At 35.2% G+C, this 13,303-nt stretch overlaps 1 protein-coding gene across 14 annotated transcripts in view; it reads right to left on the bottom strand.

Moving 5' to 3' along the window:
• The window catches only part of szt2 (SZT2 subunit of KICSTOR complex), a 119,145-nt gene that overhangs the window by 89,642 nt on the left and 16,200 nt on the right, over window positions 1-13,303 (bottom strand). For all 14 annotated transcript variants that reach the window (XM_089133710.1, XM_039656438.2, XM_039656446.2 and 11 more), the window contains exons 19-26: window positions 11,834-12,002; window positions 9,831-9,945; window positions 9,634-9,750; window positions 7,161-7,361; window positions 6,207-6,304; window positions 3,953-4,091; window positions 1,657-1,905; window positions 342-549 (exon numbers count right to left, since the gene is read on the bottom strand). In XM_089133710.1, the coding sequence (XP_088989836.1) occupies window positions 342-549; window positions 1,657-1,905; window positions 3,953-4,091; window positions 6,207-6,304; window positions 7,161-7,361; window positions 9,634-9,750; window positions 9,831-9,945; window positions 11,834-12,002 (1,296 nt within the window). The remainder of the gene's footprint in view (window positions 1-341; window positions 550-1,656; window positions 1,906-3,952; window positions 4,092-6,206; window positions 6,305-7,160; window positions 7,362-9,633; window positions 9,751-9,830; window positions 9,946-11,833; window positions 12,003-13,303) is intronic.

Genomic DNA, 13,303 nt, shown 5'->3' with positions numbered 1-13,303 from the left:
GCCGCGATACAATGTCCCATTCATTCAAATGAAACAGGATGACTAATCGATTCTTGAGATTTAAGAATCGATATCGGTTCGTAAAAATGAGAATCGATTAATATCGAGAAATCGATATTTATTACCCAGCCCTAGTCTTCAATTTTTTAGTGACATAGGCCTATTGATGCTTTTATTCAAAGCACGCAGTGTTTATTGCTAATGAAGAGCATTTCAGATGCTGTATTGGAAGGTAGTTGTCTAGGTAGGCAGAAGGCCGCTCTATGGGGTTTGGATCAGAGCTGATGACCAGAGACCTTCAAGCTATCATGTAGCTTTCACGTGGATGCGTGCCTCAGTACCTGAAGAAGACGTCTCTGGGCTTCCGTCCCGACCGCGGATGGACCAGCTGCTCTTTGAGGGAGTCCAGTGAGCAGTTGTAGATGTAGATGGGGCAGCGAGGTCGAGTGGCGTCGGTGCCGCTCTGCTGAGACACCTGTCTGCTGAACGTGATGTGACAGTCTCGCTTTTGGGGCTCTGTAAACTGCACACCATCCTTCTCTTCTGGAGCTAAACGTTATGGGACACAGTTATGGAGATAAACGTCTCTCCCAGATATGTTAAGTTTTTTTTTTTATATTTCATATTTTAACATTTAACCCTTAATCACTCTTTGGGGTAAATATGACCCCAATGGACTTTTCCTAGATTTTTTAAAAATGTTCCCTTCATCTCAGGGCCATGAAACTCAGTGACTTTTCCTTAATAATCTATCTAAACTTGCAAAAAAAAAAAAAACTGGGTTCGATTTGGTTGTTCGAATTTTTTTTTACCATTTAAGGTGTTTGGGGTCAAAATGACCCCATTTGAAAATGGGAAAATTTTTTGAAATTGAAATTTTTTATTTTGTTCTAAAATCTGTTGTTCTAAAAAAATGAATAATTGTTGATAAATAATTTTCTGAAATGAACAGTGTGTGATTACAGTCATGTCATCGTGCTGACTTGTAATGTTTATGCAAATGTATGTATAATAATTTGCAAAAACAAATAATTCAAAATCTATCAGACAACAACACCAAACTCTAATTTTGACAAAAATATTTTGTGCAATTCATATCATATATATCAAGTTGTGAGGAAAATTTGAAGCATCAAGAAAAATGAAGTGAAAATAAATGAGTCTCTATGGACCCCTATTGGATAGATGTGGTCATTGCACTTTAATACTATAAGAAAAACTGTGTTTCGACTAACCACCAGATGGTAGTATTCTATCCCTAACACATAGAGCAATGTCCAAAAACTGTTTAGATTTAATTATCATCATAATTTAAGTGTTTTTTTTCTTTTAAAAAATTATTTTTCATGTACCAATTTATGGCCTAGTTATGTAATTGTGCAGTAAATAGGTAGAAAACTTAAAAAATTCCAAAAAAACACAGCATACATGATTAGTTGAGAAGTGAATTTAAAAAATGATGTATAGTTTTCCATATAAAAAATTTATATTTCCTTATGCAATCACTCTTTAAAAGTCTGGGGACCCCAAAGACCATAAGTGTTGTCCTTTTTTAAGAGTGATTAAGGGTTAAGTAACAATAAAGTTCTTTAACGGTTCATGTGAAATGCATATAAAATCTCTTGTTTGGTTTTGGTTTCTGATATTACTGCAAACCTGCATCGCCTGTGTTCATGTTGGTTTGTTCTGTAGACGTCTCCAACGCTGCTTCTGGTTTAGCTGTGGACCCCTCTCTGGACGCAGGGTGGCCCCTGACATCATCTTTATGTTGACCATTGGCTGAACTGCTGATAGAGTCTGCCTGTGATTGGCCGTTGCCGTGGCTACAGGTCTCCTCCTCTTCCAGGAAGCTGCCGTTGATTGGAGGTTCAGTTTCCAGACCAGATGACATCAAAAGCTGCACATCTGCACAATCAAAATAAAATATATATGTGTGTATAAATATATATCAGGGTTCCTACACTTTTTAAAGTCAAATTTTAGGCTTTTTAAGACGTTTTTAAGACCTGAAGAAATCAAAATTAAAGGAGAACTCCGGCGAACAATGAACCTTTGGTCTAATAAAACATCGGTACCTAGTCAATCGTTCTCTGAGATTTGTTTTCATGATAATCGAATGTAAAGAGTTTTATCTCTAAAAACTGTTTAGCGTATAATGCTAGTAATGGGGGCATTGACTTAGTAAAAAGAAACCGCTAGTTAATACCACTAACAAGGCTCAAAATAGCCCCACACTAACGCCGTAACATAATGAGGCTCCATACATGCAAAACGAAGCATTGAGAACTTTGTAAGTGTACAGACCGTTTAATAAGAAGATACTTTATGAAGAGGTTCATTGTTCGCCGGAGTTCTCCTTTAATACCATACATTAGGGGTGTGCAATATTGACAAAAACATATCTCGATATTTTCAAGGTTTTGTTGATAATAATCAGATGATATTTTACTGATTGTGTTTTTGTGCTGGTGCATGGCTGGTTTAGGCCTGTTGTTGACCGCAGACTCACGGAGATATTCATATTTTTCATATTCTATGCAGTGGTCAGTTCACAGCACACAGTGACAGAAATGATTAATGTGCAATATTTGCCACCTTAAATTGATTTCCAATGTTAATTTATTTTTAACTATTGTATAACATAAATATCACACTCTTACTGATGTGATATTCTAATAGACAATAAACAAAAGCATTATTAAAAAGGTTTTTAATAATAAAGGTGACACGGGGGTCCAGCTGCGTGATGGACAGCTATCTTTCCTCATTCGACTGTTTGGATTTCATGTGATTTCTCATTGTGGTGATGATATTATAAGTCAGATTAATTAATTAATTTGATCAAAAGTGATTCCATTTAGTAAGATCATTTTCAAGTAATTCCAAACTTCGCGAGGCAGACGACGACATTACGTGATCAAATACAGAAAACTTGTTAACACACTCCACAGCGCCATCCAGTGCATTTAATTATAACTGCGAGTTATACCCCTTTTCCACCGAAAAAAGAACTGGTTCGGAACTGGTGCTGGTTCAAAGTTGGTTCGGTGTTGGTTCAACTTGCGAACCCGTTCAGAACCTGTTTGTTTTTCCACTGACTAGAGCGCCAAGGGAACGACGTCGTTACGTCACTGTGCACGTCGCTAGAAACGCTTGCAAGTACATTGCTTTGGGATTATCTCTAACTCGTGTACCAAGAAAACTTTAAAAACAACTGATGTAAGTCTTTTAATCTTTTCGTTTGGTAATCTTTTATGATAAGTTGTACCCCTGTCTTGTGTATTTTTTCTTTCCATTTATTTGTTCTATATCGTGACTGTTTTCTTCTTTGCTTATGTTTAAATAAAAAAATTAATAAATAAAAGCGCTTGCGTGTTTCTGCAGTTTCTCCTGGCTTTGCGATGGTCAGGAAATATGTTTAGAGCACATCTAAACCCGCCCCAGCCCCCGACGTAAACATGACGTGCTAAAAGAACGGTTCTAGTCCAGCAAAGAGTTGGTGCCGGTTTGGAACCAGTTTTCCCGGCCGCGAACCGGTTCTTTGGCTGTCGAAACACAAAGAACTGGTTCGCGCGCAGGCACCGGCTCCGAACTGGCTCTCAAAATGCTTTGGTGGAAAAGGGGCTTTAGTGCTTAGGATTTATCATCGACTCACTGCATTTACAGCCAGCAAAGCAACGTAGTAAAATTTGAATACCGTAGTATTTTATTTTTCGAATAATAATTACATATCGAATATTTGTGCACACCCCTAATTAAAAACCCAATAAAAATGGTAGTTTGCTAACATTCTCCAGCTGGTAATATTAGTTTGGTAAACTGTGGGTATATTTCTTGCTATGCTTTCAGCCAAGAATGTAAACGGCTAAATAGAAAGCATTAATCTCATGATGTGTGCAAACATAAAAGGACAACTGAGCTCTAATTGGTGTGGCACTGACAGATGATGCACCTGTAAATGTAGCTGGCAGGAATGTGAGCAGGATCTGCTGATGGCTGATGTATTTGGCGTAACATTTCCAGTGAGGAGATAAGCCGTCTCGCTCCAGGCCAGCTGGCTCGTCATCCACAAGATCTGCATTGCTGAAACTCTGCCAGGAACAGAGAAACACACACTGTAGCCACTCTGCCAACAACAGAAAGATGAATACACTACTGTTTAACCCCTTAACTGTCACCGTCACACCTGACCCACATGTGTGTTCTTTGCGTTTCTTAGAGGTTGAATTCATATCAAAATGTGCCAGACTTCCCATATTACTTCTGAATAGGATCTCTATTTCATAAATTGTACGAAAAATGTGGAAATAATGGTTCAGATCACTCAAAACACATATGGAAATGGAGGTGCCCTTATATGAGCAATAATGGTTGTCACCTATTGAAAAAGTTTGGTACTGCGCCCAAACAACATCTTACTGAAAGCTCATTTTTTTGAGATTTCAACCTAAAATTTTAAAAACAACTTTTTCTGTAGTTTTAGAGTAGCCCAGGTTTTGAAAATATATATTTTATATAATTTTTTTTACATTGTAGTACATTTCCATAAACTCAAACTTCTATAACTTTTTTTCTGTTTCACTTTACACTTCTACAAAAATGCCAAATGTCTTCTTTAAAACAAGACCCATTCATGAATTACAACCATTTAAGTTTGAAATGTGGATTTCCATGTCTATTCAAAAAAAGGGGGGTGACACTAAAGAGGTTAAAGGTTTGGGGCCAGTAAGTTTTTTATTTATTTTTTTTCAAGAAATTGTAACTTTTATTCAGCAGAGATGCATTTTCCACAGGTGGGACGTTTGCCACTATATTTTTAAAACAATAGTAAATACCTTTAGTAATATTGACAAACTATATATCATTTGAAAGCTTACAATCTCTAGTTTCCATATTTGGTGACTGATTTTCAAAATATATTACAGAGGAACCATAATTTATCAATATGCAACATAAAGCGAGTTCAGACCTTTATTTTAAAATAGCAGTGAACATGTAAAAAATCACGAAAAAAATGGTAGATACCTCAGTTTGTTTTCATGCCAAAAGTTCAAAAGATAACATCCATTTAATTATTTTGGAAAAAAAGGTCTGAAATGTTTGAAATATAAAGAAAAAAATAATAAATTCACCATTTGTGACGTGGCAGCGAGCTATGACTTACATGAAGGTTCTTTGTAGGCTGTGTTTTATAGAGGTTGAATTCATATCAGAATCTGCCAAACTTCCCATATTACTTCTGAATAGGATCTCTACTTCATAAATTGTATGAAAATTGTGGAAATAATGGTTCATATCACTCAAAACACATGTGGAAATGGAGGCGCCCTTATATGGGCAGTAATGGAGTCTGATTGTGCCCTAGTGAAAAAGTTTGGTACTGCGCTCAAACAAAATCTTACTGAAAGCTCATTTTTTAAGATATCAACCTAAAATTTGAAACACAACTTGTTCAGATTTTTTGCTTTGATCTTTCTGCCGTTTTAGAGTAGCCCAGGTTTTGAAAATATATATTTTATGTAAAATATAAATAATTAATATTTTTACATTGTACATTTCCATAAACTTTTTTTCTGTTTCACTTTCTTAATTTATTTCACTTCGACAAAAATCTGCCAAATGTCTTCTTTAAAACAAGACGAATCCGTCTATATTCCAAAGCATTCTTGAATTACAACCATTTAAGCTCGAAATGTGGATTTCCATGTCTACTCAAAAAAAGGGGGGTGACCCTTAAGAGGTTAAAGGTTTGGGGCCAGGAAGTTTTATTTATTTTTTTCAAGAAATTATAACTTTTATTCAGCAGAGATGCATTAAATTGATCAAAAGTGATAGCAAAAGCACTAATTACTAGTCAAAGACAGTGGGTTTGTCCCAGTTTGCATAATCATGCACTATTCTATGCTGTTTTGTAGTATGAATAGTGCAAGTAGAGCGTTCACACTGAACATAATACAACAAAAAATAAGTTGCACTTTAAATACCTGGATGATGCTCTTAATTAACCGAAAAAACAAAGTGTGTAATGTTAGACACTTCATGTACTCGACTGCACAGCTTAAATTACATGGTTGAATGACAAAATAACAGACACAATAATAGCACATAGTTTATAAGTGCATAGTGTATAGTGTGTCATTTGGATGCAACTAGTTTTCACACACACATGTGGACGGGCATAGTGGAGATAATAAGGCATGACATACCTGTAGTGTGCTGGAGGAGCCCGTCACATCTTTACTGCTTCCTATTGTGTGGAAAGAAAGTACAGTGTCCTGCCTCTCCGGAGGCTTCAAACTCTCTTCTGAACACACACACACACACAATAATAATCTCTTCTTATGCCACTATCAATTGTTAATGAATCACTTAAAGCTTCATTGAGGATGTCTGGCATCCATTAGCATTAAGTCTTTCAATTACGCTGTTTTTTAATCATCTACTCAGTCCTTCACTGATCACAATGCTATTCAATCTATCAAACACTGTAGCAAGAGTAAATGCAAACCACAAACCATCTGTGGTTGTTATCTGTTTCCACTTTCCAGAAATTTAAGAAATGATCCGGGTTTAATACAACTTAAAGGGTTAGTTCACCCCAAAATGAAAACCCAAAAGAAAAATAAATGCTTTAGAGGGATTTTTCATCGCTAAGTAATTTTAAATAATTTTTGCTGCGTATGAGTCCTAAATGTTTAGTGATTTTTTTATGTTTTTGTATAGTGGTATTACTTCTTATTGTATTGTTTGCATTTTATCCTGTTGTACAGCACTTTGATGGAAAGCGCTGTATAAAATAAAGTGTTATTATTATTATTATTATTATTAATGCAGAACCATATAGACCATTTCACAAGATGTAAACAACACTGGTCCAGAAGCACTTCCTGTTTCAGTTTAACACTACATAAAAGCTGGGATAAAATACAACCAACAGAACATGTAAAACTAAATCAAAAAGTTAAACATTTTACATGTGAAATAAAGAAAACAGTTACAAACTGAAACAGGAAGTGTTTCTGGACCATCTTGTGAAATGGTCTATTGTAAAGTGTTACCAAAAAATCTTACCCCACACCTTTGAATGGTAGTGTAATTTGTATTAGCCTGCGTAATCAGTCATATACACCAGGATTTAAAAACAAGTACTCTTAAATCACCTTTAATGACAGGTAGTGAGAACGGAGCCACATGACCATCTCTTTCCCGCTCCAGGATGTGATGCATGAACGCCACATGATCCTCGTCGGTCAGTGGGATCTCTCGATCGCTGAGCTCGTTCTGTAGAGAGCCGTGGAAGAGGCTGAGGAGGAGGTCGTTGGGCAAAGACGAGGCACTGTGGGACACATCCGCCTGCCCCTCTGAAGCAGAGGTTAAAGGTCAACAGAAACAGTTAAACCATGCCCTGATTTGATGGTTGAATACAGGAAAATGGGTAACACTTTACAATAAGTTTACTTATTCAATCAGTTAACTACTTTTCCTTTTTTTAACTACCGCTCTTGACGTATGAATGGATTCAAAAAGTGTTCACGCGTATAACTAGACGCGAATTTGACACGCTATTCGCTTCTGGTGTGAACGCAGCATTAAAGGAGCGATTGATTGGTCGTGTCACGGTGTCACGGGCCTTAATGTCTGACGTCGGGTTACACTTGAAGCAAATCATCTACACAATTATTTCGTTTTCCTATTTAGCGACCGAAAATTTAGTTGTAATAATAATTTTGGCATAAGACTCATTAGCGTTAGGCTATATCTGAAATGTCCGATTTAGCCTGTGCACTTTTTTTTTCACAATGACATTTGAGTTTAATGTTTTTTTTTTTATTTAATCTTTTTGTGGCAGACTAAAGACTCATGACAGACTGTTGATCTTTGAATGAAAATTTATGAACCAAAACCTAACATATTGAACCAAAACCAAATCACCCAGGTCCTGAATTTCAGCCAATCTCATCTGGTCACCCGACAAATAACACATTTTTGTATATGTATATGTAAAACGAATATTTTTATTAGCTTTACAATCGAAATCTAAAGTTTTTACAAGCAAAAATTTGGTTTCCCTGATGGGTTTATTTAACAACCGGAGATATTTATAGTCCGCTCAGCTTGGAGAACCCTTCAGTTTAGCTAATTTACTTTGTTGCTATGGTTACTCACAGCTGATGTAGCCAGCGCATTTATTTATTAACGGTAAACAGTCAGTTTCACCAGAACTCCTTTCCTAGGTGTCCACTATCACTTTTTAATGGACACCCAGCAGCCAATCAGAATCAAATATTCACTCAGACCATGATATAACTAATGTTAACTAAAGCCTAGTTCACACTACATGATTTTAAAACGTCGGGTTGAACTGTGCGGTTCACACTACATGACTTGAGGAGTGTTAAATTTGTTGAGCTGTTCACACCACACAACATGATTGGTAACACACTACACCAGTTGACCACAACTCTGTCACCCAACGATTCTATCTTGTCTAAAAACCACGTTTTGTGACGAAAAAACGTGATAAAACGAACCGGAAATGATGCGAAACAGCGCGCGCGCCAATACCCAGCGAAGAAGACGAAGAACACCACACGAATATGGACGTCAGACAGAAACTAGTGCTGAAAACTGTTTGTGCGATGATTTGCTCTGAGAAAAAAAATGCAAAAAAAGAAAAAATAAGATCTATTGGGTGACCTCAACTCATGCCTTGCTCTGATTGGCTGTAGCTCATGACATCACTGGGGTTGAGTCGTGCGACAGCTCTGGATATCTAGCATACTAGATATTTTTCTGGGCTCGGCGACGCATCTGCGAGTGTCTTTGATACGTTGTTTCATACTAACAGAGTGGCAAGCGTTCATCGCCCGCGATTTGCACGCGATAACACTCTGACCTGTCGGCGAGCTCAACGATTTGCAAATCGGGCTTGTAGTGTGAATTGGCTTAAAGCTACACTGTGTAACTCTTTTAGTTTATTCTTAGCTAAAAACACTTAGTTCTTTCAAAAATATATGAAGAGTTCAGATGCAAAAGCCTCTAAATGCCATTTGAAATTTTCTTCTTTAATGATGATTTTTATCAAACTTGTATATTTAAGTTCAGTAATTTCACTTAAATAACAATTAATAGGTAATTATCATTGCCATTTAAGTGAAATTACTGAACTTAAATATACAAGTTTGATCAAAATTATCATTTTAGAAGAAAATTTCAAATGGCACTTAGAGGCTTTTGCATCTGAACTCTTCATATGTGCTCATTAATGTACATTCACTTCGTTCAAGTAATAAAGTATTCTCGTGAGTGTATAATATAGAGCCCCTCCATCTTGAAAGTACATTAGCCAAAGAGGGACATACCCGTTAATTCAAGCTTCGCGTTTGAGTTAACACTCATGGACGAGTTTGAACTGGAAGCCCTGTTATTCTTGGACTACATTGGCCACCGTAGGAGTTAAAACGAAATCGGAATTGAGAGGAACAGAAACTAATATTCACTGGATGGTCATATACCTTTTCACCACTAGATGGGGGTAAAAATCACACAGTGTAGCTTTAATGAACCTTATTGTAAAGTGTCAGCGGAATATGAACGCAAGAAAGGACAGGATGAGGGATGATCAACTCGTACCTCGGCTAAAGGTGTAGAAGAAGAGCTCTATCTGCTGGCACTTGGGCAAGAGTTTCATCAGGTCAAACTGGAAAGGCACAGTGTGTATGCAGTCGTCAGCGGCGGCGGGGACCTCGCCTGCAAGAGTTACCACATCACATTGAGCATACACACTGATTGAGACTGTGTGCAGGACATGTGATGGTGGACGTTTGTACCTGGAGCATCTTTGAGGCTGTTGAGAGGGCACGCCTGCTCTTTATTCTGACACAGCTGAATGAGGTACTCAAAGGTGATCATTGTGGTCATGCACGACAGGTCACGGGGGAAAATCTGAAATGGAGAAGAAAAACAACAATTCGTCGTAAGCTTTGGCCCTGCAAGTTCTCAGAAAAAGTCAAATTGAAATAAAAACTGGCCCTATTTTCTAAATCAATTTCTTATGTAGAGAAAAACTCTCATCATCTCTGAAACTGATATAAACAAATACCACACGAGCAGGCAGAAAAAAAAATACTAGATTAATAATTCTACAATAATCAACAATTCTTGCCTTAATCCCTATTAGTTTGGTCATTCTTTCTCATATGGACGTCTGTAACAATAACTAATGGCTACTTGGTTGACTAGTAAACTTATTAGTAAACTTAAATGTATATAATACATACATTAGCATTGTATTGTTTACCTGTTGCTGCCATTTTAAAAGCTTTTGAATTTGCGCACTTTTATTCTTTTTTTTAACATGTCCGTCTCACTGTAGAGAAGCGGATTTAAGAAATTCAAGAAAATTTCAGGTTTGACTATCCAATGCCACCGAATTTTACTGTATATTCACTGAAAAGTTCACTCAGATTATAGAATGTAAAAGCTTTGTCACTGCAAATTTATGAATGCTCATGTCAGGGGTGACTAAAACCATTAAAAAAAAAAGGTTATAATAAATTTTTAACTTTATTTCAGTCTCATTTTCATTTAGTTTAACTTGATGTGCTAAAATAAATCAAATTAAAGCTGAATACAAATTAATAAAACATTTAAAAATAATAATAATAAAGTTAAAAGCAAAATATTAAAATACTAACTAAAAAATATTAATAAAAACTAGGGCTGTCAAACGATTCATCACGATTAATCACATCCAAAATAAGAGTTTGTGTTTACATAATATATGTGGGTGCACTGTGTATAATTATTATATATATATATATATATATATATATATATATATATATATATATATATATATAAATATAAATACACACACATGCTTGTATATATTTAAGAAATATTTTCATGTATATACTGTAGATAGATTTATTATAATTTATATTATATATAAATATAAATATTTTATAAATAAATAATATTTTTTCTTAAATATACATGTATTGTATGTATTTATATACATACAAAATAATTATACACAGTGCACCCACATATATTATGTAAACACAAACTTTTATTTTGGATACGATTAATCGTTTGACAGCCCTAATAAAAACTATAATAGTATCTCAATGATCCAAAAATAAAACAGTCTCATGTAAAATTAATATTATTAATCACTGTCAAGTCTCAATTTCACGGCATTTATTAGAGCTGCACGATTCTGGATAAATTAAGAGTCATGATTGTTTTGTATCAAACTTTGAAATGTGTAATTTACTAAAGGCAGTCTATAATTAATTACAATAAATAATTAAAAAAAAAATGATTCAATGACTTAGTCATAAATACTTGTTTCATTACAGTATGAATCAGCCTTTTTGAACAAATCTCTTGAATAAATGATTCAATGACAAATAAATTCTTTACGGTCACTTGTCGCCACCTACTGGTGCAACGATGTAATGATACAATAATTTGAAGCGCCAAGTTACTTATAAAAGGTGATTCACTCTATTTTGATTTTATCCGAACTATTAACTTTTATCCCATTACTTGTAAAACAAAAACAACCACACTGTGTGGTTAGAAAGACGATTTGTGAAGCGTTTTCACACACATACATGATAACTGCTCTCAGCTCAGCGGCAGTGTGAACAGATTTGAGAGTTTGCACTTGTCAAAGGTTTAATAGACAGATCTGAATCATTGTCGTTTAGGAATAAGATTATGCGGGTGTTTGAATTGGGTACGGGATTAATCTCTAGCATGTTTAGTTTATTTCTCAATGGTATTTGATGTGTAAGTGGAGGTGAGGCTGCTGGTTACTAACAGCCTGAGGAATCTGCTGGTACGTGAGGTTGTGAAAGTGCCTCTGCTGGTCCTGTGAACTGCAGACAGATCCACTCTGAGGCTCGACCCAGCACTCGGTCACCAGACTCAGCTCTGTGTCCACATCTATGGCCTCCACTTCAGTATCATTGTCATCATCTGTGGAGAAACTATAGGCAACAAGAGTTAAACCAAAAGACTATTCTCCCACAAAAAAGCCAACTGGACTCTTCTGGTGTATTAGTTGACTTGTAATAGATGCACATAGTATGTGATTAGCTGTGTGAAGTGATCACAAACAACATAAACAATATTTAAATGTGTTTCTGTCTTGTACTGTGCGCTAAGCCTTACCCATCTATTCTAAATAAATCATGAATAATCGCATACAAAATAAAAGTGTGTGTACTGTGTATAATTATTTTGTATATATAAATAAACACACCTGTTATTTATATATAAAATATTTATACACAAAATACTTGTATATATTTTAAATATATATATATATTTGTACACACATACGTATATCATGTAAATACAAACTTTTATTTTGGATGCAATTGATCGTTTCACAGCCCTAATTCTAAACCATGAAAAGCATAGGAAACATCAGCTGAAGCCATTTAACCCTATAAAGCCTACTGTATCATATTTGATGTGCAAATTTTCTATTTTTTTGATAAATTATCAACATGATCAAAACTTTGCTGAAAGTTCTACTGTACACAATCTACTAGTTTATCCTGGACGATAGTCTAAAACGTCCTTCAGGTGATCATGATGGTTCTTTTTATATTGCTGTGAAATCTTTGATGATTTTTATAAAGTAAACTAACTTTAAAATTGTTAGTAATATTTCATTCACTGGACATAAGCAACTCAGGTTTACTTGTTTATCCATATTTATTTCTTTTTTTTTTTTTAATTATGTTCATATGTATCAATTATGGCTTTTCTCAGTCATTTGTTTGTTTTGCATTGCATAAGTTTTTTGTGAGACATATATAGTGTGACAAGTTCTGACAACTGATATTTATATGATTTTATGCAAATAATTTCAATAATGTTATAAAGATCTCATGACAAACTATCAGAAATCCAAATTTTAGCCATATAAATATCAGCATGTCGTATATTTTTGCTCTGCATTCTAACTATATCATACTATATGAGCCATAAAAGCCTAATGTATTAAATATGATACTCAACAAAAACACATATGCAAACTTTTTTTGTAATCATTTAATCCACGGCTAGCCGCTTATCCCGCTTACACCATGGTCATTTGCCAGCATTGACAACATAAAGCTGTTATTGTTGTTTATCAATAACAATATTTGATGAGAAGGGAAAATTAAACTGATTTGGAAATACCTGTGCATTAAACAGTTTTATTGGACACCTTTCAGCCAATCAGAATTGAGTATTCAGACAGACCATGGTAAAAAGTAAAATATTTTGTGTAAAG

This window comes from Pimephales promelas, chromosome 8 (assembly GCF_988280905.1).
Source record: "Pimephales promelas chromosome 8, fPimPro1.hap1.1, whole genome shotgun sequence".
Taxonomy (NCBI): domain Eukaryota; kingdom Metazoa; phylum Chordata; class Actinopteri; order Cypriniformes; family Leuciscidae; genus Pimephales; species Pimephales promelas.
Note: the sequence above shows the minus strand (reverse complement) of the source record. Positions and strands in the feature narration are given on the sequence as shown.